We start from the raw sequence: 25,711 nt of genomic DNA, 5'->3' as shown, positions 1-25,711 counted from the left end.
TACAATGCAGAAATAGGTCCATTCCTTTTTAGCCAAATTCATTCACCAAAACATTTACAGGAAAAAGTTATCCTGTAGACAGAATATTTGACATCTAAATGGTTCACTCCAATACTTTATGTTTTACAGATGAAGAGAACAGATGTTGTAACCAATTATTCTTTGTATCAACTGAGAAGAAGTAAAGTTTACCATGATTATTTTACTAGACTTCATATTTTAGATGAATACAGTCATCTCTTCAAGGGGTACACAACTGATATAAACTTCACACTTCTGCCTTTAATCATTGATATGACTTGGCAAGTGATGTACAGAACCTGGGCCACATGTAGGATCAAGAGGAAGAAGTGTCTGCTCTTAGCTTTCTTCTCCTGAAGATACACTGTCTATTTCATCATTGTCTCCTCCAATGGCCATCCAGAACGCCTTTGCAACCTACAAAACAAATAACCCAAACAACAAATGATTTAATACAACTGAAAGTATTTTATCTGCATTCTTGCTTTGATGTTTTATAGATTGATTTGATCTGCTTTCTTGTAAGTTTATTAAACTGTGACGGAGTCAATAAAAGACACCATGGGCAGAGGCGGATAGTACTAGTACTAACTACTTATTTGGAGCGACAGTGGCTCAGATGGTAGTGCAGGTCGTCCTATGACTAAGAGATTGGTGGTTTAAATCTCAGCTCCTGCAGGTGCAGACTGTCCTTGTGTCCGTTAACAAGACACTTCACCCACCTTGCCCTTACCCACCATGTAGTGTGAGTGAGTAGTGATGGGTGAGTGAAGCCTTGTACACTTCTAAGCTTTCCTGGCAAAAAAGTCTGGTATGGTTCAAAGTCTCAGAGCAGTTTTATTCTGTTTGAACACTGACCTCTTGTGGACAAACTTTATTATTGTGACTTCTCATAAACACAACTGAAGGACCAGCGCAATCAAGTGTGCGAGAGAAGTTTCAAACAGACCCGTGGAAGTTTTATTATTTGCAGCCTGATATTGAATTATCAGACAATCACAGTTCACTGTATTGTGGGTCTGTGCTTCACGGAGCTCCAGTGAATGATTTTATTTACTTCAGTCAGAGCTAATTTGCTACTATTTGCTGTAGATGGCGCTCCTTACATTTCCCTCGCCTGGTCAGCCATCTATGCCTGCTTTTGTATCTCTTTAAAGCACTTTGTAAATAATAGGAAAAGCGTTTATTCTGGCTGTCCCACAGCCTAGCGCAGACCCTTTCACCACATGAACGCGGTTAAATGGGAAATGCAGCACATTTACTCATCACTTATCATTTACATTGCTATATAGATCAGAAAACATTCATGGTTTAGCACCTCGCCGCTCAAGGCAGCACAGTGAAACGCTCCAAGCCGATGACCGGCTTTGAGACGCTGATACGCAACTCGCAGAGTGAAGCACTTTTCGAGACAATAGAAACTTCAGTCCTGTGACGAGCTGTTACCGAAACAGGCTCTGACGCACTGTTTCGAGCAATCAGATTCAGGAAGAGCGATACAAGCTCCGGAGCGCCGAGATTTTTGCCCATCCCTATGAGTGAGTGGATGGTGGTGGTCGGATGGACTGATGGCACAGATTGGTAACCTCGCTTCAGTGAATCTCAGGTCGATACTACCTTACCATCACAAACAATGAATATTGACTACAGTGTTTGGTTTGTCAATTAAGAATATTGTAAAGTGCAATACAAGTATAAACTGTCCTTATTTGACTCACTATTAAGTGAGTGCTACTCTACCCACCTCTAGCTTAATGTCAGTGTTCATCATGTGACTAAACTGTGGTACAGACAACTTACTCTTTCTGCATGAACCTTGCGTTGGTCATGCGGCAACGATGAAGCTTTGTCTGTAGGCAACAGGAGAAACAAATAATAACAATTAATAATAAAATAATAAGTATGCTACAGGTATACAAACACATTTTAACACAAAGAGCGGCATTGTAACATATTTGTAAAGTATTGGTAAATACTTTATTCATCATTTACAAAATATTTATAAAGCTACTAAAATTGTTCTACAATTTACTACTTAGTATCAAAAGATGAAGATAGATAATTGTAAATGTTTTATAAATGATGACTTAAGTATCCACCAGTAGTCAAAGTGTAGTCAGTAGTAGTGTAGCTCTACCTAATATTTTGTTACCTTTCATCTCTTTGAGTTTAGTGAAGAGGCGTTCAAAATTGTCAACATCAGCGTTTCCTGCTGTGAGGTCGGCAAGTTCTCGAATGTCCAAGTCAGTCATCGCATCTGTTCAAAAGTGGCAACAGATAACTCACAGGAGAGCTTTCTTCATTATGGAGTAATGAAGTAGTTACTTTTCCACTTACCAACCACGCTGTTCTCCTGTGTTCCAGATTGTTCACTTTCTTTTTGCTTTTGCTCCTCATCCTCCACAGACTCCAAATCTGAGAGCTACCACAAATATCAAGAAATAAGATTAAGCCACTTACAAAAACAATCAAAGAAAAAAATTATAAGAATATATCAAAAGTAAGATGAACTAACTGGTGGTTCCGTACTGCTCCGTGGGGTGTTATGCCTCCCAGCCACCAAACTGCTCATCAGACCAAGGCCCTGGTTGTTTCCTACAAAAAACAGGCATGTTGAAGGAACAGACATAAACTAGCAAATAATTTAGTCCAATTAGGTATAAATGATGAAAATGTGTGCGTTTAGCTTAGAGCTGTGTTATTTCATACCTATTTCAAATTTCATAGAGAATAGGACAATAGTCTCACCAATTTTCATCTCTACATTGGACCACACATTAGCGTTTAGTGCTTGAACAATCCGCTTGACTCCGGTGGATTCTGGAAAGTCATCTTTAACAATAAAAAGTATAACGTGAATTATTCAGGATTTTTAGTCACCGGTAGTTTCTGATGTGAATGATTTTAAAACAACATATTACCATCCTCATCTGGAAGATCCTCGGGATTTAACTCTACCAATTCAAATGAATGAGACAAACACCACTGTTGTGCTTCATGCCTCGTCACCCCTAAAATATAATTTCAATGTTATTACAGTCGATTAATAATAGTTGACATGAATCTGCTATCACATGTAGTAAACAAACCATTTTCGCAGACTTTGTCGCAGACTACAATTAAAACCTCTGGAGCAATCTCTTCAACTATTGATATCCATGAATGCAGCTTTTCTAGTCCATCTTTCTGTAACAAGAAAAAGAAAAGATATAAAATATGAAATACAAAACTAGAAAAGTACTCTCACTTACCACAGAGCTGTCAAAATAAGCGATGAAAGCCTGTGTAGCCTGGAAGATTTCTAATGACATGTGAAAAGTGTTGGGGACAGCACAAAGGGATACTTCTGCTGTGTAGTACTTGTTGTTGATGGTCCATGGGTACCACACCACCCCTTCGTCTGTTTTTGTGGGCTGAGGCAGTGTATTTGAGTTCAGAATCTCTAAAAGGAAAGACAATATGTTGACATTATTCACTGGGCCTAGCACACGATATTAGAATTATCCCCAGCATGTAATAGCAATATAAATATATGCGAGTAATTATACAAAACCATATATCCTAAATAAGCTTTTCAGTAGAGAAGACAAGACATTCTTATGGATGCAACTGCGAGACCTCTCGACTCGAGTGATGTACGAGAAATACACACGTTTTATAAGTTCTTGTTCTTTAAAAGTGTCGTCCGAGCTGGTGATGAGAACACACGGTGTAGTCTCGGCTGGATTTTCTTCTATAGCTGACATCGTTTACATGCGTGTAATTATAACATCGGGAAGGAAATAACTCTCGATAACCGAGATAGCCGACTAGCGTTAGCATCAATAACCTTTCAACTCGAAGCACATTACGTCACTACCGGTGAGTGGGGATAAACATGAAATAAAATGTATTTGTCTGATTTTCACACGATAAGTCACTCGTATGTATATCTTTTTAAGGTGCCTCAAAATGAGAAGATTAAGTGTAGATATAGGAGCTATGTTTAACAAGAGCCAAACGCACAACGACCGCGTGCCTGAAGGACAAACCCAGGGAGAAACCTACATTTCGCTGCCATGGTAACCAAAGTTGACAGACTCCTCTGTCTACGCGATGTCTACCAATAAAATAGCTATTAAAAGCCTTGATTAGCTGTCTTTATAATGTTGGAAAGATTCTTTTCAATATTAAAATACCTCTATATCTAATGTCTCGCACGTGTAGAAACGAGGATAATGCGGGCGCAGCGTTGATACAGGTGCAGACAAGTTTTTTTTCTTCTTTTTTCCACTAATTGTTACAATTTTACGATAAAGACCATTTTGGTTACGATGCTATCAGCTAAGTTAAGTTTGCGGCGACACGTGTCACTGTCAGTATAAGTTGTTAATGTTTTGTTTTTCACAGGTTCAAGATGATTTACGACGACTGAAATGTGACCTCCTGAAACTGACTGGCACTAAATTAGGAAAAACATTAAACTTTCAAGAGTTAGAGACAGCAATACGCAACACTGAATATGAAATTAAGGTGCTTAGTACTATTGTTGTTTTTTTTCTATAAAGAAATTCACATGCATTTATACTAAAACATACTCATACACGTTTCTACTATTAGAAACGTGCAGATGAATGTCTGAAAACAGTGAATAACCGGTTGTTGGTTTATCCAAGAATCGACACATTACAGAGAGCCCACATTCCAAAATGGTAAGGATAATTTCGGAAGTCACATCTTAGTTTGTTTTCCCATGTTTTAATCTGTGGCTTTATGCTGACGACATGTCATACAGGGAAGCAGGACTGGAGTGTCTCCCAGTCTTACGTCCTTCAAGACCCTTTGTAGAAGAGAAGGTAGTGTTGTTGTTGTTGTTGTTGTTGTTGTTGTTGTTGTTGTTGTTGTTGTTATAATAATCATCATCATCATAATCATAACAATAATCATAAACATAATAATCATAAGCATAATGAAAAGGACAATGAAAATAATAATAATCATAATATTATCATTATATACACAATTATTAATTCATATTTGTAATTTCTGACTATTTTCTGACATTTTTCTACAGTTCACTGGTATATTGTTGTCTTTTTTCTTCCTTTGCTGCCCAATTTCTCCCAAACATCTGTACTTGCCCCTCAAAAAACCCTCCCAAATGGAAGTGCAACTAGTGAAAAACATAAAACTTGAAGAGCACCCGGCAGACATTCGTGTCTCCTGTCTTTGTTGGAAGTAACTATGATAGAATCACCGTGACAAAGGTGATTAGGAAGTATTATGGTCTGTGATAATTTGATAAATTGACAGAATCTCTTACATGTGTCAAGTGAGTGGTGCGTAAGGTTAATGAATGAGGCGACACAAAGGTCAGTTAGCTTAGTGATGACAGCTTGCATCTGTCAAAACTAACACATTTATCTTTGCAAAGGTCAGCATCAATTTCAGATGTTTTTTACACATTTTCTTTCCAGAGCCATTTTGTGATTTTGTTACATGAGAAACAAAGGCTGGACTGTCACCCAGATCTAGGATAGATGGAAGTGCTGGCTACAGAAGCAGAAAGTAGCAGATTGCGGCACATCAGCATTCTTGTAAAGAAAGTGGTGCCTGATTGCTGTGCTATGGGCTGCTGGTTTACAGCTGTCTCTGGACAGAAGCACTACCTGCTCCAGCATGCCAATAAGACAGCCGGAGCGCCGTACTGGCTCTGTGCCCGCCGCTCAGGCCAGCTCCTCTCTGTGCCCATGCCAGACAATGAGCTTCTGCATTCTAGCGATTTTACAAAGGCTACCACCTTTTTACAAAGCTTGCCTGAGACAGATGTGTGCCTTTGAGGGGAGATTGGTAGCACCTGGCCCCACCTGTGGTCTGTCAGAGAGCTCAGTGGGCTGAGGAGGATGGAGCATGGGCAGAGAGCTTAATACAACTCTTTTCTACAAGAACAGGGAGTGTAATTTAGCTTTTAGATTATTTTAGACGCGGAATGTAATAGAAAAGAAGAGTTAATTCTATCAATTGTGTGGACACTTCCATGCACCAATTATATAAAGACCACCAGACCAGAGGCAGTATTGACTCCATGGAGATTTATAGATTTTTTTACCGGCATACCTCTATTAAAATGGATCTTTATGGTGTTGAATAAAAATAACAAATATAGATAGATACTATCATCTTTAGCTGGACATCCTGGCAGATATTATTAGCGATCTCTTAAACACTTCTTTGTCTTTTAAAGTTGATTTTTAGCTCTGGCATGTACTTTGGTCAGGTCAGTTGCACTGTCTGACTTTGTGTTTTAAATGTGTTCAGTCCAAACACTGCAGCCTCCCTGGTCCAGTGGTGAATATTCAGAGCAGTGAACACACCGGAGCAGGTGCGTCCACTTTATATTGACTAATGTGATATATAGTGACTGTCTGATGTGCTGTAAAACCTTGTCTCAGGACACAAGGGAGGCCACAACAAGGCTGCCTCACTTCACTTTGGACAAGGCTTGCAATGCTCCAAGATAGGACTCTTTGAAAGTAAGTGCTTCCCACTAACTGTTTTTACAGTAATTGAAGAAGAAGGAAAACAGAAAACATCTGTAACATTTCTTACTTTTAGCCAAGTTAAATTTGAAATTATTATGAACATGTCAATGTCACTACAGAGAGCACTACTCCACCTTGGAATGCATAATAAAGGCCATACTGCCATCCCGTCAGATCTCTGAAGCTTAGCAGGGTACAGAGAACATCAGGAAGCCTGGGTGAATGTAGTGAGTGAGTGAGTGGTGGTGGTTGGAAGGGCCGATGCCGCAGATTTGCAATGTTGTGGTCAGTTTGCCCCACTGCAGCTGTGGCTACATACGTAGTTGAGTAATGGACGAAATTGTAAAGCGTATTTTAGCGTCTGGAAAAGTGCTATATATACAGCGCAGTTGTTATTATAGTAAAATAATATCTAGAGCTATGTATTTTAGACATCCACTACAGCTATTCAAACAAATATTTAATCAGATATGTGAACTGATCAAAATATGGGCCTATACCAGGACTTCAAGACTTATGCTTTAAAAAAGCAAATATTGTCCTGATATATTAGGGATATACAGTATGTATGTCTTTTGTTACAATTACTTATGAAAGTAAATGTAACTTATTTCTACTATATACTACTATACTGTTGAACTTGTGTTGATGACTTCAGGAGTAAAAACCTTGGAGTTCAGGTGTTCCAGGCCTCTACAGTATGAAACTGAGCCTATTCCTGAGGAGAGCCCTCATCCCTCAATCAAGGCCCCGCCTCCCTCCATCACTTCCAAAAGCACAGAGTACACGGAGAGCAGCCGCAACACACAGGTTTGACTTGGGATGTTCTCATATTCTGTTGTCAGTCCTTAGTTTGTAATTGACTTGTTTATTTTTGTAGAATCTGTCTGTAGAAGTTCCCGAAAATTCAAGTCAAATTACTTTTACGATTAAACTGGGCCATATCAAGCCGACAGATGAAGATTTCTCTGTCTTTAAGGAGAGCTTTTGCCTGTGCTGGAGCAGTGTAGAACATGCTCTGGGGCATCTGAGCCAGCTGCTCCGGGCTTATGCTGTGCCTGTGGCCGTGGTAGAGGGTGAGTGGCTCGTAGAGTTGGCTCACAGCTGGGACACTGAGTGGAGAGGCACCCCTCCTGTGAGTCGACTTCTCTCTGTGCTGCACAATCGAGAGGATGTTCTGGAAGTGCTGTCACGCCCAGGTCAGCGCTTCAAGGGAGAGGGAGGGACCGAAGCTGCCGCAGTTCACATACAATCCTGCTGGAGGCGCTACATGGTCCGCTCGGCCTACCTTTGTTACTGCAGGCGAAAATGGGCGGTTGGTACCATGTCTGTGTCCTGGCTGATGCACGCCCAGAGGTGTCGCGTGAGGAAGGCCCTGCAAGCGAGGAGGTTTAGCCATTTGGAAAATCAGCGCCAGAGAATACAGGTGAAACCTTTTGAAGTTTTCCAACCCTCCATTGAGCACATGTCAAACATATCTAAAATGTGTTCTTGTGCATCATTTCTCTTTCCCTTTAAAGACTCTGATAAGGTGTCACCTTCTGTTAACCAAAGTGTGAATTGAAGTAGTGATGGTAATTTAAGCGCTAAAATGATTAGAATATGTTCAGTAAAGCTTTTGGTTTGAGTATAATGCTTTTTGCAGGTATTTGGTAATCCCAAACACGTCACTATCTTACTTCCTATAGTATTTCCTGGATACATAGGACCTCAGGAGAGCTTTTTAGGAGCTGAATGGTCTCTGGAAAAGATTCAAAGATTACTCAAAGATGTACAATTGGGACAAATAGAGTTCCAGGTTTGTTTTTGATGAGAGAACAACATTGTAACATGGGAAAAAAAAAAAAGCTCTAAAAAGTCGATTTTGCATAATACCCCACCTTTCAGCAGAGAGTGGAAAACCAAGCATGGACATCTGTTCAGAAGATGCTAACCTCAGGCATTTTTAATAAGTGACCACCATTTCTCCTGATTATACAGCTCTGCTTCTGTTTACATGCTGTAAATGTACGTCTTCTGTTCAAACATTCACACTGAGTTAATTAGGCCTGCTAATCTTCCCTGCCTGTAGCATCATGTACCTCTGTGATAGATCTAATTACAAAAATATGTTTTGTAAAGTAATAGCTCCATTTAATTAAAGTGATATGTTATGCTTGGCTTCCCGCCCAAAGAGAGAGAGAGAGAGAGCGCGAGCGAGAGAGAGAGAGCAGACATGCAGCGATGATTTGTGCGTTCTGTCTCTGATCACTCCTCTTCTCCCTCCTCACAGCATCTGGCAGCCAACTGGAACCACATCCGAGCCTCCAAGAGAACCATCATCCACGTGCCGTCATTAGGTGGCTCTCATCTCGCCTCGGCCTGCGTCGCTACACTTTAGTGGGGCAGAGGCTGTGGCCTTCTGCCCCGGCGTCAAATGGCTTTCCCAGCATGATAGCCAGAAACAAAACAATTACTCCCCAATCGCCGTCTAATTTGTAGATTAGGCAAATGAAAAGCGATTATGTTGGAAATTTCGACATGACACTAGCTGTGCCATCGTAACTCCAGACTAGTTTCAGTGTTTTCAGTGAATTCACTTTTTGTCGCCACTCGTCCCTTCTTTTTACTTTTGTTTAGAAGTTGACAAAAATATATGAAAGCGTGTTCCTTTTTGTAGTCATCATTGATATATATTTTTTGGCAGTTTAGGAAAAATACCACATTGAGAAAAATGATGATGAGATATATTAGCCCACAAAATTACCACTGCTGCAGACAGAGTGCGCACGCTATGATCCGTTCTTATTCTAATTTCACCACAGTGCCCGCATTTCCACTGTAATCAGCCATTGTAAATCATTGAACGATTGTCTGAAATTATTAAGCCTAATTACGAGCAGATGGAATGCTTTATTTGCACTCGGGGTGGCTGCAGAGAGTGCTGTGTGAACAAGGATAATTACAAAGTTGAACCCCATTGTTGTTAATTAGCATGAATCCAATCATTTAATTACCTTGATTCATCTGAGGATTCTCCGTCAGGCTCAAATCCAGGCGCGCCAGGAAAGGTTCGCGTAGAAGTCAGTCGAGCTCAGTAGTGGACACTGCAGTATACTGCCACCTGCTTATTGGGCAAAATTAACTATTATGTACCCCCTGGAATTAGCCCAGATACTGTGTGTTATTCCCATTGAACCTGTATTATGTGTGGCCTTTTCAAATACTTTGGGAGACCGCAGCTAATTATGTTATGTTATATAACTGCACTGTTCAATGGACATACAGTATATAGTGCTAAAATCCTGTTGTATGGTTCTTCATATGAATAAGCCCATATGGATAATGGAAAAAGTACGCTTCAGATCATAAACCAGGTAAACTTTGTTTTAGTAGGACTGGAAAATAAAGGTTACAAACATATCTCGTCAAAACACAACTCTATGTATAATTTTCATGAGAAACTTACCAGCATAATTTTCTACAATTAAATATTTTCTTGTTGATTTAGGATACTCTCCGGACCAGCGACACAGCCTGAGGGACTTTGACGTGCTTCAGAACATTCAAATAGGCAGGCTGTGTGAAATAAGAGGTATGATCCTCATGAGTATATAAGTGTTTACAAGCATATTATTATTTAATTCCTTTTTTTTTTTAGATGAGAATGTAGAGGTGATCTACGTGTGTCCTCTTCCCCTGGATGAGGATGTATTGCAGTACTACTCCAGTCTGTTAAAGTTTTACGGAGCCCAAGAGGAGGGACCAGCGAGGGCCAATGAGACTACACTTTCGAAGAGACGCTTCATAATCCTCACTCCGGAGGCTGTCAACTACTTTCCAGTTAAGTTATCAATGTTATTGTTTTAGGTACATATAAAGGGGTGTGCTCATGTGTTGAAACAGCATTACAGAGCCTGTAGTTTATCTGGAATCTGCTTTCAAAAAAGACAGAAGTCTTGATGATGTTTTGCATCCACATTATACAGAAACTGGCAAAAGTTTAACATCTAGTCTGTCATCAAAAACTAGCTTTTGTAAAATTCTCCTTCGCAAGTGGTGATAGTGTTCAGACATCCTTTCGGGACATTAAGTCTAAAGATGAACATAGTATGGTGAATTTGCAATGTCAATCAATCAATCAATCAATCAGAGAAGCACCGGCAGCCACTCAGAGTCACCCCCACCAATTTATGTGTATATATTTTTGAAATTTCTTTATCTTCATTTTTGACTCCTCTCTTGTCATTGTCTCCTGCCTGCCCATTGTGTCCTTGACCCTAACATGTAATCTACCATCATCAGGATGACAAATATGTAATATGATATAAGGCCTCTAGAGGGTAGTAGAGGAGATTATTTAGTGGGTCTGTCAAGGCATCTGATCCCACAAAAGCCTATGCATTTAATTCATGTACATGTATGTTCCAGCAGCTTCTTTACCTCAACAACCATTATGTCGAAGTAGAATTTCCTTTAGCTGTAGATTGATAGCACAACTTGACACGCTCTCCTCTCATTTACGGCTATAGATTTTCCTGCTGTTCGGTTGTTAAAGCTTTGCCAGACATGTTGCGGAGATGAATTGCTGCTCCTGTGGCTGGCAGCGTGTTGTAGCAGTGACAGAAGGAAAATTCCATGTGGATCAAATAAATACAGATGCGGAGTAATTAGTTGTATTCCCAAGGAGCTCATTGGTAGCACACATTAGAGGAGTGAAGGATAGAAAGACATCCCACCGGCAGATTTTATCAATTCAACCTGTACAGCAGAGGTCACTTCCCCGCTGGCAGCTACAATCGGAGATCTGGTGTGCACACAGTGATAAATCAGAGGCAAAGTGTGTTCTCGCTGAGGGCGCAGTTTCAAGTGACATGTTGGGCCTGGGTTTGGCAAAGGAAAAAGTAGCATTTGGATTATAAATAAAAGTTATATTCACGACTAAAGATGACAACATAATGAGAAGGCCAATGTCTAGTAGCACTGAATGAGTGAGTGTAAGAAAAAGTGCATAAAACTACTGTAGAATCTTTTTTTAGTTTTTAATGCAGTGAAAAATCAGTACCAAAGGACACAAGTGCCAAGTACCATATAAACATGGTACATGGTATGAGTATTTATTTTTTCTGTGTTTTTTTTTATCTTTAATTTTAATTTACTATTTTATTTGCAATTTATTTTGATATATATTTTTTAAATCAGTGTCTCCTGTTACTTTGTAATCTATTTGATCTAATCAATTATCAGCAATCTAATGAGGGAGCCGTCTATTCTTATGTCATATTTTTGGATTTGATGCAGACTGAACTGTTGAACATTAATTTATGACTGTATGTTTTTTGTGAATGCATGGTATTGTCTATCTATGGTATTATATATATGAGCTTTTGATTTATTGAGCTTGTGTTAGATTTAAGATGAGTGTAAGTACTTTTTGAAAAAGCACTTACTTGGTTTATGAAGCTGGTTCATATTATCACTAGCATTAAATAGTCATCAATGTTGCACTATTTTCCTCTGGAATAGATCACACTGTATAATGTGTTCTTGTGACAGGCCCCATTGAGGTGTAAACTCACTGTTTAGTAGTTTTCTCTTCTCTTTTTTTTGTAAAAAAAATGAGTGGAGAAAAAAAGAGTAAACTATCACATTCCCACACTGTCACACATCCCTTTGATCCTCAGACCAAGTTGTGATGTGTCCATGTCTCTCTTTTAGAATCACAGCATGTGCCTTTCGACGCTGCTCAAGTACAGCCCCCGTACGCTGAAGAGAATCAGGCACCTCATCCAGGGCAAACAGGCCTATATCGTCCCCGGAGTGACACACACGGACGACTTGGCCGTGGCGGATGACCTGGGCGTTCCACTGCTGGGCCCCGAGCCGGCAGTTACACTGCTGTACGGCACCAAATCTGGAGCCAGGAAGATCCTCAGTGATGCTGGTGTTGAGATGCCCCCTGGTGTAGAAGATATCTATTCACTGGAACAGGTTACTTTACCTGATATTTAAGGTTGTTCATGCTCCACTTATCCACAGTCCGACGATTCCATCGTTTCCATCGTTCCATCGATTTGTTATTTGTTTAGTTTTATTATATAATGTTTTATAGTATTATATAATATATGTGTGTAATGTTTTTTTTTAGCTTAGAGTATTCCATTTTGAACATATATTTTAAATTATTATTTTTATATAGTTTATTTTATGTTTGCAATTTCCACATTGTGGGACATTAAGATTTTCTTATGTTAAATTATTTAGGAGCAAAGATTGTCTATTATAACTGTTATTATTGTTTTTTATTATTGTATAACAACAATAAAAGAGAAACTCCATTGATAATACATCAGCATTTAGCACAACCTATGTATAAATCCACAAGAACACATTTTGGCAACACTGTCTTTTACAAGATTTTACTCAATCTTTTTTTCTGGCAATATTCCAGACAAAACATTAGAACATTAGTGGAGTCTGAATTAAAAATAGATGAGTTCTGAAGCAGCCTAAGAAAAGCAACAATCCGGAGGATGTTTCTAATTTCTCAAACCTCTCCATGAATCACGGCCGGAGTTGGATCTTGAAATCAGAAAGTCAACAAAAGCACCACTAAGTCACCATGGATTCTGATGCTGAGTGGCAATAATATGGATGATACTGTGCTGTGAAAAATCTAATTTATGGCCATTTTGTATTTGTGTAGCTTCATGAATGTCTGGCCGAGCTCCTGGTGCAGAACCTGGAGGTGAAGACATGGCTGTTTAAAATGGACAGTGAACGTGGAGGAACCGCCCTGTGTGATGTGAGCCATCTGAAGTGCTACCCATGGGCTCTGAGCCAGTACCAGCGCTACGGTCCTGAAGCCTGGAGGAGCAAGGCTATTCAGGTAACATCTTCAGATGTCAGATGATATTTAAAAAAAAGTTATATTAGACAATGACAGGTTAATGTTATCTTTATTATGTGATTGTGACTATTTTTACAGATGTATTTTTTGTAAGTTTAAATCAAAAATTCTTATGCAATTATTGTGGATCTCTCTCTCATTTAAATTCATTTTAAATAGATTATCTAACAATTTCGAAATGGATTCTTTCGCTGTAATGACTATGAATTGTAATTAGCATACAAGCTTTATTGTTCATCATTCTTAAAATGACACATATTTATTCATTCATTCACTTGTTCTGAGATGAGCTCAGATCTTACAAAAGCTAATGTTGTAAAAATGAACCCGAAGGTCACTGTGGGTCAAAGTGGGGTCGCTATGGGGTCACAGGACCATCATAAAACTCACAACCTGAAAATCAATACAGACAGCATGGCCTCATGGACAAGCCTTCAGAAGATGGTGTGCTGCATTGTTCCCGGTGTGTATATTTCCTAATACCTCGCGGCTTGTTAAAATCTATAATTTGGCATCCTGTTTTGTTTATCGATGAAAAATGTGTTAGGATTAAATCATTATTCATTTATGGTATTTGTAGTCTGGCCTACATTGTGATATTTTACTGAGTAGCCTTTGATTTTCTGTCTCTTGTTAATTACTGTGTTTTGCCATTATAGCTGGGCTCTCTAAACTAATGAGAGGCTAACGACTTCAAACTTGGAACACAAAGCGTGTAGTTTTGATTCCCTCTGAGGAGCAGCAGTTTTGTGAAGCTGCTCCAAACGCCTGTTCCATTTCTCCTTCTTTACACATAGGCTCTGTGGTGCTGGAATAGTCGAGACGCGCTGTGTTAATTATGGCGGAGAGTGGCTGAACCCTAGCCAAGGCCTGTAATTGTTGCAAAACAGGGACATAAATGGGGTTTGTTTGAGCAGCTGGGGTCCCGTAGAGAGGGACGAGAGCCTGGGCGGTGTGGTCCGCAGCCTCGGGGCCCAGGGGCCATATGGACACAACACTTACACTGGCCTTTATTCTGCTGTAACTCTTTTAATCAAAGCACAGCACTCGCACACTGTCTTTGTACCACTGTGTTTTCTCTCTGCTCGCAGACTGCTCACAATAAGTGCTCTATACTGACTAATTGTAAAGCCAGGCTGTTAATTACATTCAGTGATATGCATTTTTAATGGTGTCTCTAATATCTGCTCTCATGGCATAATGTCTAGAAGGATGTTCAAACATAAAAGTGTATTTTGAGCAATAACTCTCATTAATACCACACTTGCAGAAAACAAGTCCTAATAGCTTTAGCTATAGCTTTCCATGAAGAGAATAGATAACCTCAATTCAGTCTGTTTGGAAGCAATAACTCTAATGCTTATGAAAATTATAATTCCATGTATTAATAATAAGCTACAATAGCTTAAAATGCTTTACTTTACCTCCATCCATTATTTCTCTGTAGTTTTATTATTTGTATTATTACTTAAATGTGCTTTACAGTGTAATGCAGCCACATATTTCTCAAACCAACACACAGTTAGTTAATTATTGCTTGTTTTAATATGCTCAGCGTGAGCGTGCTCCACATTAAAAGCCATGTGTTGTAGAAAGTAATGCCAGCACTTACAAAAGAATGAGTACGAGCAGGAGAAAGAGGATCTCTGACTCCAAACACAGAGAGGTCTCCATTTCTGTGGGGCCCCAGCCCAGAGCCTCAATGCCCGGGGGCCTCTTTGAGCATTTACACAGAGAGAGGTTAAAGACATGTAGATCTGCAGTCATTGCCCGCGGCAGCCGACACACAGCCGTGCACGGATCATTAGGCACAAGAGGGTCAAAATTACTCCTAATAGTGTCAACAGATGGACTTTTCTTTATCACGCTGTGTACCGCCGCAGCCTCAGCACCACCTATTTCAGCTTAAATCAGTCCAGGAAATGGGTCATTTGATAATCAGTGTAAGAGCAAAATAAGGAAGGTGTTAGACAGATGTTGTGACTCTAAGTATTGTTCACGAGAGGGGCTTTACTGTTCTCCCTTGCGCTAATTAAAAGGAAACGCTTTGACAAGTGCTTTCATTCTGTCCTTCAGATCCACTCGAGGTCAAGAGCTTTAAGCACACAGGAAACCACAAGCAAAAAATAAAACAAAACGAACCAAAAACACCAAGAATACATTTTAGCGAACAAGTCAAATCAGCCATTGTTGATGTAAATTGAAGCTGCTTGTTTTTGAACCGACACATTGTATACTCTTCACAAGACTGCCTCTACTTCCTGGACTGTTTCCTTTGTGTAATGACGGCATAAAATGGCAATCAAAGAGCCGCAGCCGACATATATTTTATTTACGAGCACACTGTCTAGTTTTATGTGGACACCAAGCAAAGCATGAATCCCATCTTACTGTACTCTACACAGTTTAAGTCCGAATAATTTATGGCGAGACCCCTCTATTTCTTGTCTCCGTGCCCCGCTGTTTTCTGTGCGGCGCATAGGCAAAGTCCCGGGGTGAAATTGCTCTTCCGTTCAAAATGACTACGGCTCCTTTACACTTTTTGCCGCACCATTGTGTGCTTCATGGCTTGTGCAAGGGGGAATCGCTGCGGAGCGGTTGACCCTGCCTCTTCCAGTGCTTGAATATGATGATGGCTGTGTCATGACTGGAATATCAACAGCATAATCTGCAGCCCCAAGCTCCAGCCAAGCTCAGCGGTCTATACTCTAAACAAAGTAATGCACTCAAACAACACTTTCTGGTTGGGCTAATCCGTCTGGCTGCTCTTTCTGTCCTTATGGTAAGCTTACGAAATATTTGATAAAAGACGAAATCTTTTTCTGTTATTTGCAAATAGGGCTGTACCATTCTGGACAAATATTTCATTTCAATCTTCCGAAGAAGTATTGTCATTTCATTTCAATTCATTTTTTTTTCACAGTCCACATTTTTAAACACATACACCAGCATTTCCATTTTAGAGAAGCCTATTTAACTAATACAAGATCCACATGCATTTAAGAGCTTGCATGTAGCAATCTGTACTCCAAGCATGACAGGTTTTACATAAGACTCCATGGAGACCGAATATTTTGTTGATTGCAGAGGACATTACCATAATAATTGAAGCCTTTGCGATTTGTTAATCGTGGATTCTTGGATTCGGATTCAATTTCAATTTATTCTGCAACTTTAAATATCCCAAAGGAAAATCCACACATGTTGGATAAGATAATTCAGCAGCTATAAAGTCCATTATATTCATCCAACCACTGGGGCTGAGATTGATTGAAAAATCGCAATTTGAATTGTCTCAATCGCAAGGACTGTAGAGTAAATGATACATATGTCCTATGTAGAGAACAAAATATTCTGTCTCTACGGCTTATTCTAATATCTCCAGATGCTGTAGTTTACATCTCAAGCATAGACAAATTTATAGTTTAGTCTTCTATCAAATGTTGTTATGTACCTGCCTTATTTCAAAATGTGCTCTCTGTGAAATGAATCTTGATTAAAAAAGATAAGTTGAATTGAGATTTTAATCTGAAAAATCACAATGAGATATTACCCGAAGTCATTCAGCCCTGCTTTACAAATATTAATGGTTAAAAAATGGCTGTTTAGGGCGACAGTGAGCAAACTATTTGAAAGCTTAAACAGGAGTAAAAAATGATCAGCGTAATGAAGTGCTGAGGCGATGATGGCGTTTGCTGGTTACAGAAACAGAGTGCGATTGATCCGGCCGCTGCTCGGATTGATCCGTGACCAGATGGCTTTAGTATCCAGTGCTGCCCGGCCGACGCACTGTTATTGAGGGCAGGTGCTGTTTCCCTCTTCCCAGTTAAAGCCATTAGACTCCTGAGGCCTTCTGATAATAGGCTGTCACTCATGGCACGATCCATCAGACCCTTCGCAGTCTATGCACTATGCAAGGAAAACCGGCAGCTAAGTAAGGCAATGCACAAATAGGGAAGTCATAATGTTAAATATTTGTGTTGTGATTATTGTGACTGACTGACTTACTAACTAACTAAAACTAACAGTAAATAGTATCACCTATAGTGCTTTGCCATCTACATTAGGCACCTAAAGCTACTCTACTTGTTTTTTTTTTTTATAGGTATTGCATGTATTGCACATTATAAGCATGTCCAGTGACACTTTCTAAACCCTCTACTACTTAGACACACATTTTAGAAAATGCTTGTAGAGGTTGCAGGCTTCAAGGTCTGGTAACCCTATTGTAATAAATGATCACTACAATTTTTCTGAAATGCATGCAAAAGGATAAAACAGAGAAAGCACCATTCCTACTTACAGGGAGTTACATTCACATCCACAAACATATTCCATATTTTATATTCATACGCTGTAAACTCGTTCGTCTGATCTTCTGTGCAGGAGCCAGTTCTGCTGAGGTTCCTGAAGGAGGTCCCACAGTGGCTGTCGTCTCACGCCCATCCTGCTAAAACCTCCCAGTACTCCACCTGGGCCTGTTTCCTCCACTCCTTTCTCAGGCAAGGTCAGCTCTCATAAGCTCTCGACAGAATCTCCCTGCCAGCACTGTAAGCCAAGCACTTTCTACACTGTCAGTTCATACATATCCTTTATAATACTGAAAAGAAAAGAAATAGCGTTAAGACCAGTTTGAGCTTGAGGAGCTTTCAAACATTTTATCGTTTTTTGTTCCATGTTGCAAGGCCTGGCAATTACACACGGAATAATCATACATTTAAAGTAGGTTAATTCAATCATTAAATTCCTACTTAATCTAAATTTAAACTATTGTAAATAGAAATTCAAATGATAATTACCTGTATTATTGCACCATTCTCAGATGATGAAACTCATGCCTGTTCAGGTGGTGTGGTAGAGGCATGCCCACCCTCGGACAGCCTCTGCTGTGTGACTGTGGACCTACTGCTGGAGCCAGGGGGAAACATCTCCTTGTTGTCCTGTGGAGACCAGCTGCTGAGCCCCTGTGGCCTGGAGGTCCTGGGCTCCTCTGTTCCTCAAAGGTCTGTGAGTCCAGAAACCCTGCAGTCCCTCTGCACGCGTTTGGGAGCGGCCTGTCTCCGCAAGAACATCATCGGACACATATCAGTCTGCCTGGTCAGCTTCACTCACTGCAGCACCAAACAGCGCACGGTGAGGCTCCGAAAAGGACTATACAAACAATTTCAAATTATCTATAGATTTGCATTCGTTCTAAGTGGAAAATATACAACACATGTTTATTATTTTTATTTTAAAGAATTAAACTGTATCTGTAACATCGAAAGACACAGACCTCTATTATTGGCAATACTTTCACCAATTTTTGGAATGGCAAAATGAAATCTGTCTCATCACATTTTCATAGTTTATATTTCAGAATTTTGCAAGTTTGCAAATATCCTTTGAACTGTAAGCCAGATCAATATGTAATTATTAACTACTGACAACCAAGAGTTGCTCTTATAACGGCTTTCATGTTTGGATACACAAACGAAAACACTCACAAGATCAAGATTTCTTATTGAAATACGTCTCCTCATTTTAAGAATGAATCAAAAAATATATAACAATAAACAAAAACATAACAATGAAGAATCTCTGTAGAAATAAATCCATAAATTCCATCTCTAGGTGATGTCTAGGTTTGTTCCTCATGCTCTTCAACAATACTCTGTTTGACAGTACAGCTGGACAATATCAATCGTTGTTGGGTATAAAAGATCTATAGTGGAGCAGAGAGGCGCCTCTGACTGGTCCCCAGAGGTCTACAGCAGGAAGCCAAACAGTGTCTCCGGCACGTCTAATAAAGTGTCAGAGCGCATTGTGTCAACGCACTTAGCCACCATTTAAGGCCTGCCCTTTCACCCCCCAACACTGCGCCAGATCTCTCAGACAATAGGTCATTCTAAAGTGATTTAACAGCTGTACAAGGATGCCCTGGCGGTGTTTAACCCCGCCTTCCCACCGGCCGACAGAGGCACTAAAAAACCTCCACAAAAATGCCATGAAAGCCTCATTTTTCAGGATTTCATTTTGCCGAACATGTGATTGACGATACAGGAGATAGGATTGTTTATGATGGTTAACCTCTGCTCTCGACGTGTGTCTACATTGACAGACTATTGATCCAGAGAGTAAAAGTAAAAACGCTTCGAGATAAAATATGGTTAGTCTCATGATTTATTCGTCTATGAAATACAGAACATAGTAAAAGCACAATACATGAAATTAGTTTCAAGTCCCATATTGATAAGCTTCCTGTATGGGATTCTAAATAATTTTGATTAAGACAGACATTGAAAAGGTTTGCAGCCACTAAAGAGCAGTATCATATGAACGCAATAGCATTAAATAAAATGATTATTAATATTTTTACTTCTGATGAAAATTTATTAGATTTCATTAACACAACTCTCAACAATGCCTTCACAAAAAGACTATGCCAACTGCGACTGACCATAAATTCAAATGATATTTTGGCGACGAACAACCTTGCAGTATTTTATCATTTTTTAAAAGATTCACTTAATAAAAGTGAACTGCTATTCATTTATGGTAATTATATTTTCCTGAAAGAAATATCACAAGGACAGAAAGCGGCCTTCTCCCAAACTGTTAAAAAATGATATAATGAGAGCCATCAAATCAGTTTTTACTCACAATCTGGCCCAGACATGAATGCTATTCATTGGCAGCATAATTAAGAGCAGACTACTTGAATAGATCAGGACATTAAAGACATTGCATTCTTGGCCATCTCCATCCACAGCTCAGACAGACCGCACCACATGGGCAAAACCTGTCTGCATTTAAACATCAATTTAGATTCAAACCTGTTGCTAAAAGCTCACTTTATGTGCCGTGCCGAAGTGGGTCACATATGTTTGCCCTTCAGTCTCGCGGCACATTGTGGTTGGTCGGGGGCCCCAGCTGGAGCGTCAGGCGCCTTAATGAAAACGGCCGGCCATAGAAAACAGGTACAATCCAGGCGGACATCTCCCACAGCTTTGTTAAGAGCCACAATGGGACAGCGGCGCAGGAGGATGGCTTTTAGAGAGTGGTCCCCCATTCTGCTGCAACGTGCCTGAAGGAAGCGCTGGGCATGCTGATGAACCAGTCCTGACATGTGCACCTCGCCAATGCACACAAATACAATTTACATTTAAATTTTCATATCTTTTTTTTGACTGAATTTACTGAATGTTAAAACTCATTAAAAGATTCTTCTTCTTTGCACTGTATGAGTGTCAGTCTAGTCAGATCGCTCCTTCATCAAGTCCTCTTGTAGTAGCTCACTTTCAGAGTCATTTAGGCCTGTCCATTCCTTATTTTTCTTGGTCCACATCCTTTATATCAATTCCTGTCCTTCTTACTCCTTGAATTACTAATATCGCTTTTTGGGCGGTTGTCTTTATTTGAAAGGACAGCGTATAGTGAAGAGCAAGGAGAGACATTCAGTAAATTGTCTAAGCCGGGACTCGAACCCATGTTGCTGAGGACTAAAGACACTCCGCCAAATGTGCACCGGCCTTAGAAACTTGGCTGTCCACTCCACCTTCTATTGCACGTTTCATGAACAGTCTTTGCATGCCTCCTATATAGTAGTTAATGACAAAAAATGAGAAATACTCATATCTGGCATTGACTTACAAATAGCCATATAAAAACACAGTTAGAAGAGAAAGTCTGTTTATCAGCAGAAGAATGATGAGATCCCTACTTGTTTATTTATCCCAACAACTGAATCGAAATCACACAATGCTCACAACGGACAAAGTCTCCTTCACATAACAAATGAGTCCGTTTTAGATGCTGTGTAAAACCTGCTAACCCTGAAGTTTAGATCTCAGCAAATATGTTTGGAATGTAATTCTTTCATTAGTTCAATTTGTAGATATTTCAGTCTTTTTTTTTTCTCAGATGTTATTGCTCCTGGTCATAATATGTGCACAGTGAACTGCATTTTCAAGAACTAAAACCTGTGCTTCATTAAACTATTGAAACCCTATGCCTTTGTGCTGCTGACGAAGTTTCTTGGATGTGAGGCGAAATGCCCTACACTTGAACCCCTGTACGACTGAGACCTTACAAAAACACTGAACAGTTTTCTTCAGGTTTCTTAAATTTCTTGAAATGGTGCTGAAACAGATAATAAAGAACATTTTGGTATCATGCACCAACTAGTACAACCAGAAGCTGAGTGGCTGTGCTTCTGTTATGAATTAGAGTTTATGTAACATACATCTAATGAAGCTTTGTGAGGAACTATCCTGATTCCCGGCTTTGTACACGATGGTGGAGATAAAGCACCCAGCCACTCTCAGGGTCGGACATTTGCATCCAGTGGCAGCAGCGTTTACTGTGACAAATAGGAACAGCGCAAGAAAAGCACGACTGCCACTTAGTTATTAACAACTCCTTCCTCCGTGATTTATGTGGCACTTCTAAAGAGAGGGCGCAGCTATAAGGTTATTATTGGGAAAATTAGCCCTCTTTAAGCAGGAGGCCTCGACCACACCTGACCCCTTAATATACTTATAATGACGCCATTTACTATACATATCTGAACATTTGCCTTATCGCACTGAGCCAGGATAAGTAGCTGAGGGCGGTGAGCTTGGAGGAGATATCTGCTTTGTGTTTTTGTCATTTAATAGTGAAAACAAAAAGTTCTAAGTAACTTTAAATCAACTAACATCTGGATTTTCGTAGCATTTTTCAATTTCATCCTAATTTTAATGTTATAGTATAGTCCTAATCGGAATATTGTCTGTTTCTTGGCACCAGGTTTTAATATATTGAACTGGTTTAATTGGTAAGCATTCCCCTTCAGTGCACAAGGGAGTTGGTAGCCATAATCCTCCCTGGCAACACTTTTGTCATAGTAATGTGGCTTTATGTTGCAGGAATGGCATCCAGTCTAGAACCAATATTCAAACCGCTGACATTTGGATCATGGATGAATGCTCTTATCTGAGCGACTTGCGCACCACTCATTTACTTACTTATTTGGTTCATATGTCAAAAGGTTGCCATCACACACATTTATCAAAACCATAACCATTTAAAAGTTGATATTTGTTTATATTTTTTGTATATATTCTCAATGAAAAATATCAACATTTTACATTACAAGAACATTTTTTCTTTATCTTTGATTCTCATCTTTGTCACTCGGGTCAATTTTGGCGGACGGTTCTGAATATGCAGTTCCTACCTCGCTCTGCCCTCCTGTGCCTTCTGTAGTGAATGCGCTGGGGCAGGCTCACAGTCTCACAGTAATTGTTGAATACTTGTTTTGTCCCGATGCAGGTGTGGGCCCTCGACCTGAACCTCTCCTACAGCGACCACCTGGCCATGACCCAGATGTTACTGCACAGCACTCAAGGAACACTCTGCTGGCAAAATTCTTTACAAGTGCCAATGCCAAACACTGAAAACCCTCCACAAAAAGTATGTTTTTAAAGACATTTTAATTATTCTGACTGTTTCAAGCATTGGACAAAGGAACTTAGTGCAGCTATCATTGGCTTTTTGAGGTTTTATTTGGCAGTTTGGTGGAGCAGTACAATAAAATCAAGGAGTAAAACTTAAGTGGGAGGACATTAAGTAAATGTTTGAAGTCCATCTAAACCCACAATTTTGAGACAATCTGCAGAGGCTCTCATTAAGCACACAGGCATAACACATCTTTCAAATTAGAAAGTAAGGATTCGTTTTTGACACTATTCATATAATTGTACCACAATTCATCAAATTGTAGCCTTAAATTAACTGGCCTCTCCCTGTAAAAAGACAATCATGATTTTTTACCTACCTTTACCATCTCGTGGTCAGTTTGGAAAAAACATTTAAGACTTCTGTGATAATTAAATCAAGATATTAGGAAGCCATCCCGCACACTGCTCCCACTGTTACAGGGATTGAATGTTCTTGTTTTGTTTCGCTTTTTTATTCCAAATCTGTTCAGTCTAGTCACGCTCAAATGAGCTGAGACGTGACTCACTTCTTGTTTGTTTGGATAGCTTGACAGGTAAAGTGCTGTAGTGCTTGTGAAGATATAAACCTTTCAGTTAAATACAACTAAATACTGTAATTATGCACTCAGCTCAATTGATGTTTAGGTGGTGCATTCATTACCATTTTGATAGATGAGTCTAAATAATCAACACATTAATAATTCATAACATTTTCATTATGCATGTGTGTGCATGCTTGAACACCTCATCAGCCCGGTGACTTGCCTTAAACAAAAGGCTCTTTTTATTAGCAGAGTGCTGCAGTTTACGCTTGTTAATCTGAGGCTTGTAGTATTTTATCAAGCATTCATTTAGCTGGTGGCCTGGTGCAGCACCACTGCGCTAACGGCTTCAGTGGCCGTCATTAGAGGCCAGCAGATTACAAACACAATTAAAGCCGGCTGGACGCACAGTGTGACAGGGTAAGCAGCAGCCTTCACAACCGATCTCACCAATGATACCAGGGAATACTGTTCAATATTGGTTAGAGTTATAAATACATTATATTTATAGATACATTGTGTTAATAGATAATTACTTTCTTGTCACCTTGACAAAAGAATTGGATGCTATCGAATGCATGTGTGTGTTCGGTTCCTGGTCATTGTCCAGTTGTTCAATCCTTCTGTGTCTTTTTTCAGTTTTTGATGGAGAAACGTTACGCAGTCCTGAGCAGCAGCCTGTTTCATGCCAGCCTGTCCATGCTGTACCGCAGTGTCTTCTTCCAGATGTGCAAAGTCCGCGGCATTGGATTCAACACACAGGTACGGGACATGGGTCGGGAATGGGGTAATGGGAGTAATTCTCTTAAGCGTTCATATTGTAAAAATTAATCCTGGTTTCATTCCTTTCAGAAGAAACAAGGCACGCTGTTTGCACTTTTTGACAGTGCAGAGCGACGTCAGATTGGAATGATGTAAGTAAAAAAAAATATATATATTTCCAATTTCTTGCCAGACAGACGCCCCTCCTTCCTGTTCAAAAAAGAATGTAGTTTGGCAGGCCAGGCAAACAATTTTCCTAATAATATCTCTGAATTAGAAAAAAACAAACAAAGATTGTTTCAAAGAAAGCAGGAAACTTTTATGATTTAATATTGTGAGCCTTTTGTTACCGTGGCATTAGAGGGTATTAGACGGTCTGGATAAAAGATGGCCCAGGATTAACGTGGCAAATGGAAAATGTTCCTCTGAAGCCTCTTGCCGCTTAAAACTGGAGGTTATTCACCATATTCATCACACAGATCCTCTTCCTCCCACAGCCCTGTAATAGCTCTAAGCCAGCCCCGGAGAGACTGTGTTGACTCTGTCCAAACTTTATTGAGCCTGCATCAGATGAGGTGCTGTGGCCTCATTAGTAAGCTCGTTTGTTGTGGCCGTTTTCAACAGAGCAGTGTCTGAGAGTCCCGAGGGAGCACTAGTGACCTTTGCTCACAACCTGTCAGTCATCCATCAGGAGATATCGTCGTCAAGAACACAAGGAGAAACCAATTTCAAGGTGCGTGTGTGCTAATGACTTAATGATCCCTCTTCATCTGTGTCGGTGAGGCCATGCTTCAGTCCACATATTGGCAGCTACAGTGTGTCGCTACAGAATAGTTAACAAGACATTTGTAGTCTGTGTAATTACTGTAAAATAAAGTATGAAACGTGTTCTTCTTGTAGGGCCTGATAAAGGAAATTGAAGATACTCTGCAGAAGAACAAGTAGCAAGGTGTGGTCTGTAGCAACACGAGATCTCCATTCTCCACCTGACTCTTTTGAACGGAGTCACACATAATGCCAAGTGCTCTGAATAAACAAAATGGCAATCAATGGAGGTGGTCAATATCAACTGCAGCCCTTTAACAGCAAATATTAATTAAAAACTCTCTCATCTTATTATGTGTTTGTATAAAATTCCCATTGCAACATTTAGCCTTGTGGGACAGAAACTTAAATCAGCACCTTGGCCTGTGTTTCCTTGATCAGCGGCTGCACCTGCTCCATCCGCAGCATACAGCACTTAATGTAGTATTTCTGTGAGAGAGACCTTCATGTGGCAGTGCGGCGTCAGGACGCTGTCTCAGGGCTACAGGCGCGCAGGAAAGAAGGATACACAGGGTCTTATTATAAAATCTAAAACAAATCCATTTTCTAGGCAAACTTAATTTGTCTATTTCACTTTTAGCCGTTATTTCTTATTTTAATGGAATAAATGATAATAAAAAAAAACAGTTTAATCTCTATTATACTTTCCCAGACTTTTGGAAAGCCATTTGGATGCCTTAACATTTTATG

The 25,711-nt window shown here is 39.8% G+C and overlaps 2 protein-coding genes across 2 annotated transcripts; one reads left to right on the top strand and one right to left on the bottom strand.

The window, feature by feature from the left end:
• aagab (alpha and gamma adaptin binding protein) lies at positions 1-3,852 on the bottom strand. The gene is made up of 10 exons (XM_079568112.1): positions 3,674-3,852; positions 3,273-3,463; positions 3,111-3,207; positions 2,943-3,032; positions 2,770-2,853; positions 2,537-2,616; positions 2,359-2,443; positions 2,174-2,278; positions 1,822-1,871; positions 1-438 (listed from the first exon to the last, which is right to left on the bottom strand). Exons 1-10 carry the CDS (start codon positions 3,765-3,767, stop codon positions 361-363), a joined length of 954 nt encoding a protein of 317 aa, XP_079424238.1. The 5' UTR covers positions 3,768-3,852; the 3' UTR covers positions 1-360.
• A 291-nt stretch (positions 3,853-4,143) lies between these two features.
• Positions 4,144-25,691, top strand: iqch (IQ motif containing H). Its single transcript, XM_079568102.1, has 20 exons — positions 4,144-4,261; positions 4,411-4,533; positions 4,621-4,712; positions 4,796-4,856; positions 6,319-6,382; positions 6,453-6,533; positions 7,201-7,352; positions 7,423-7,968; positions 8,815-8,881; positions 10,033-10,116; positions 10,183-10,364; positions 12,240-12,512; positions 13,228-13,410; positions 17,818-17,938; positions 18,278-18,564; positions 22,726-22,866; positions 24,074-24,196; positions 24,287-24,348; positions 24,821-24,929; positions 25,097-25,691. Exons 1-20 carry the CDS (start codon positions 4,211-4,213, stop codon positions 25,139-25,141), a joined length of 2,847 nt encoding a protein of 948 aa, XP_079424228.1. The 5' UTR covers positions 4,144-4,210; the 3' UTR covers positions 25,142-25,691.
• The last annotated feature ends 20 nt before the right edge of the window (positions 25,692-25,711 follow it).

The sequence above is a fragment of the Gobius niger genome (assembly GCF_951799975.1).
Source record: "Gobius niger genome assembly, chromosome: 12".
Taxonomy (NCBI): Eukaryota; Metazoa; Chordata; class Actinopteri; order Gobiiformes; family Gobiidae; genus Gobius; species Gobius niger.
This window is presented reverse-complemented; position numbering and strand designations above follow the sequence as displayed.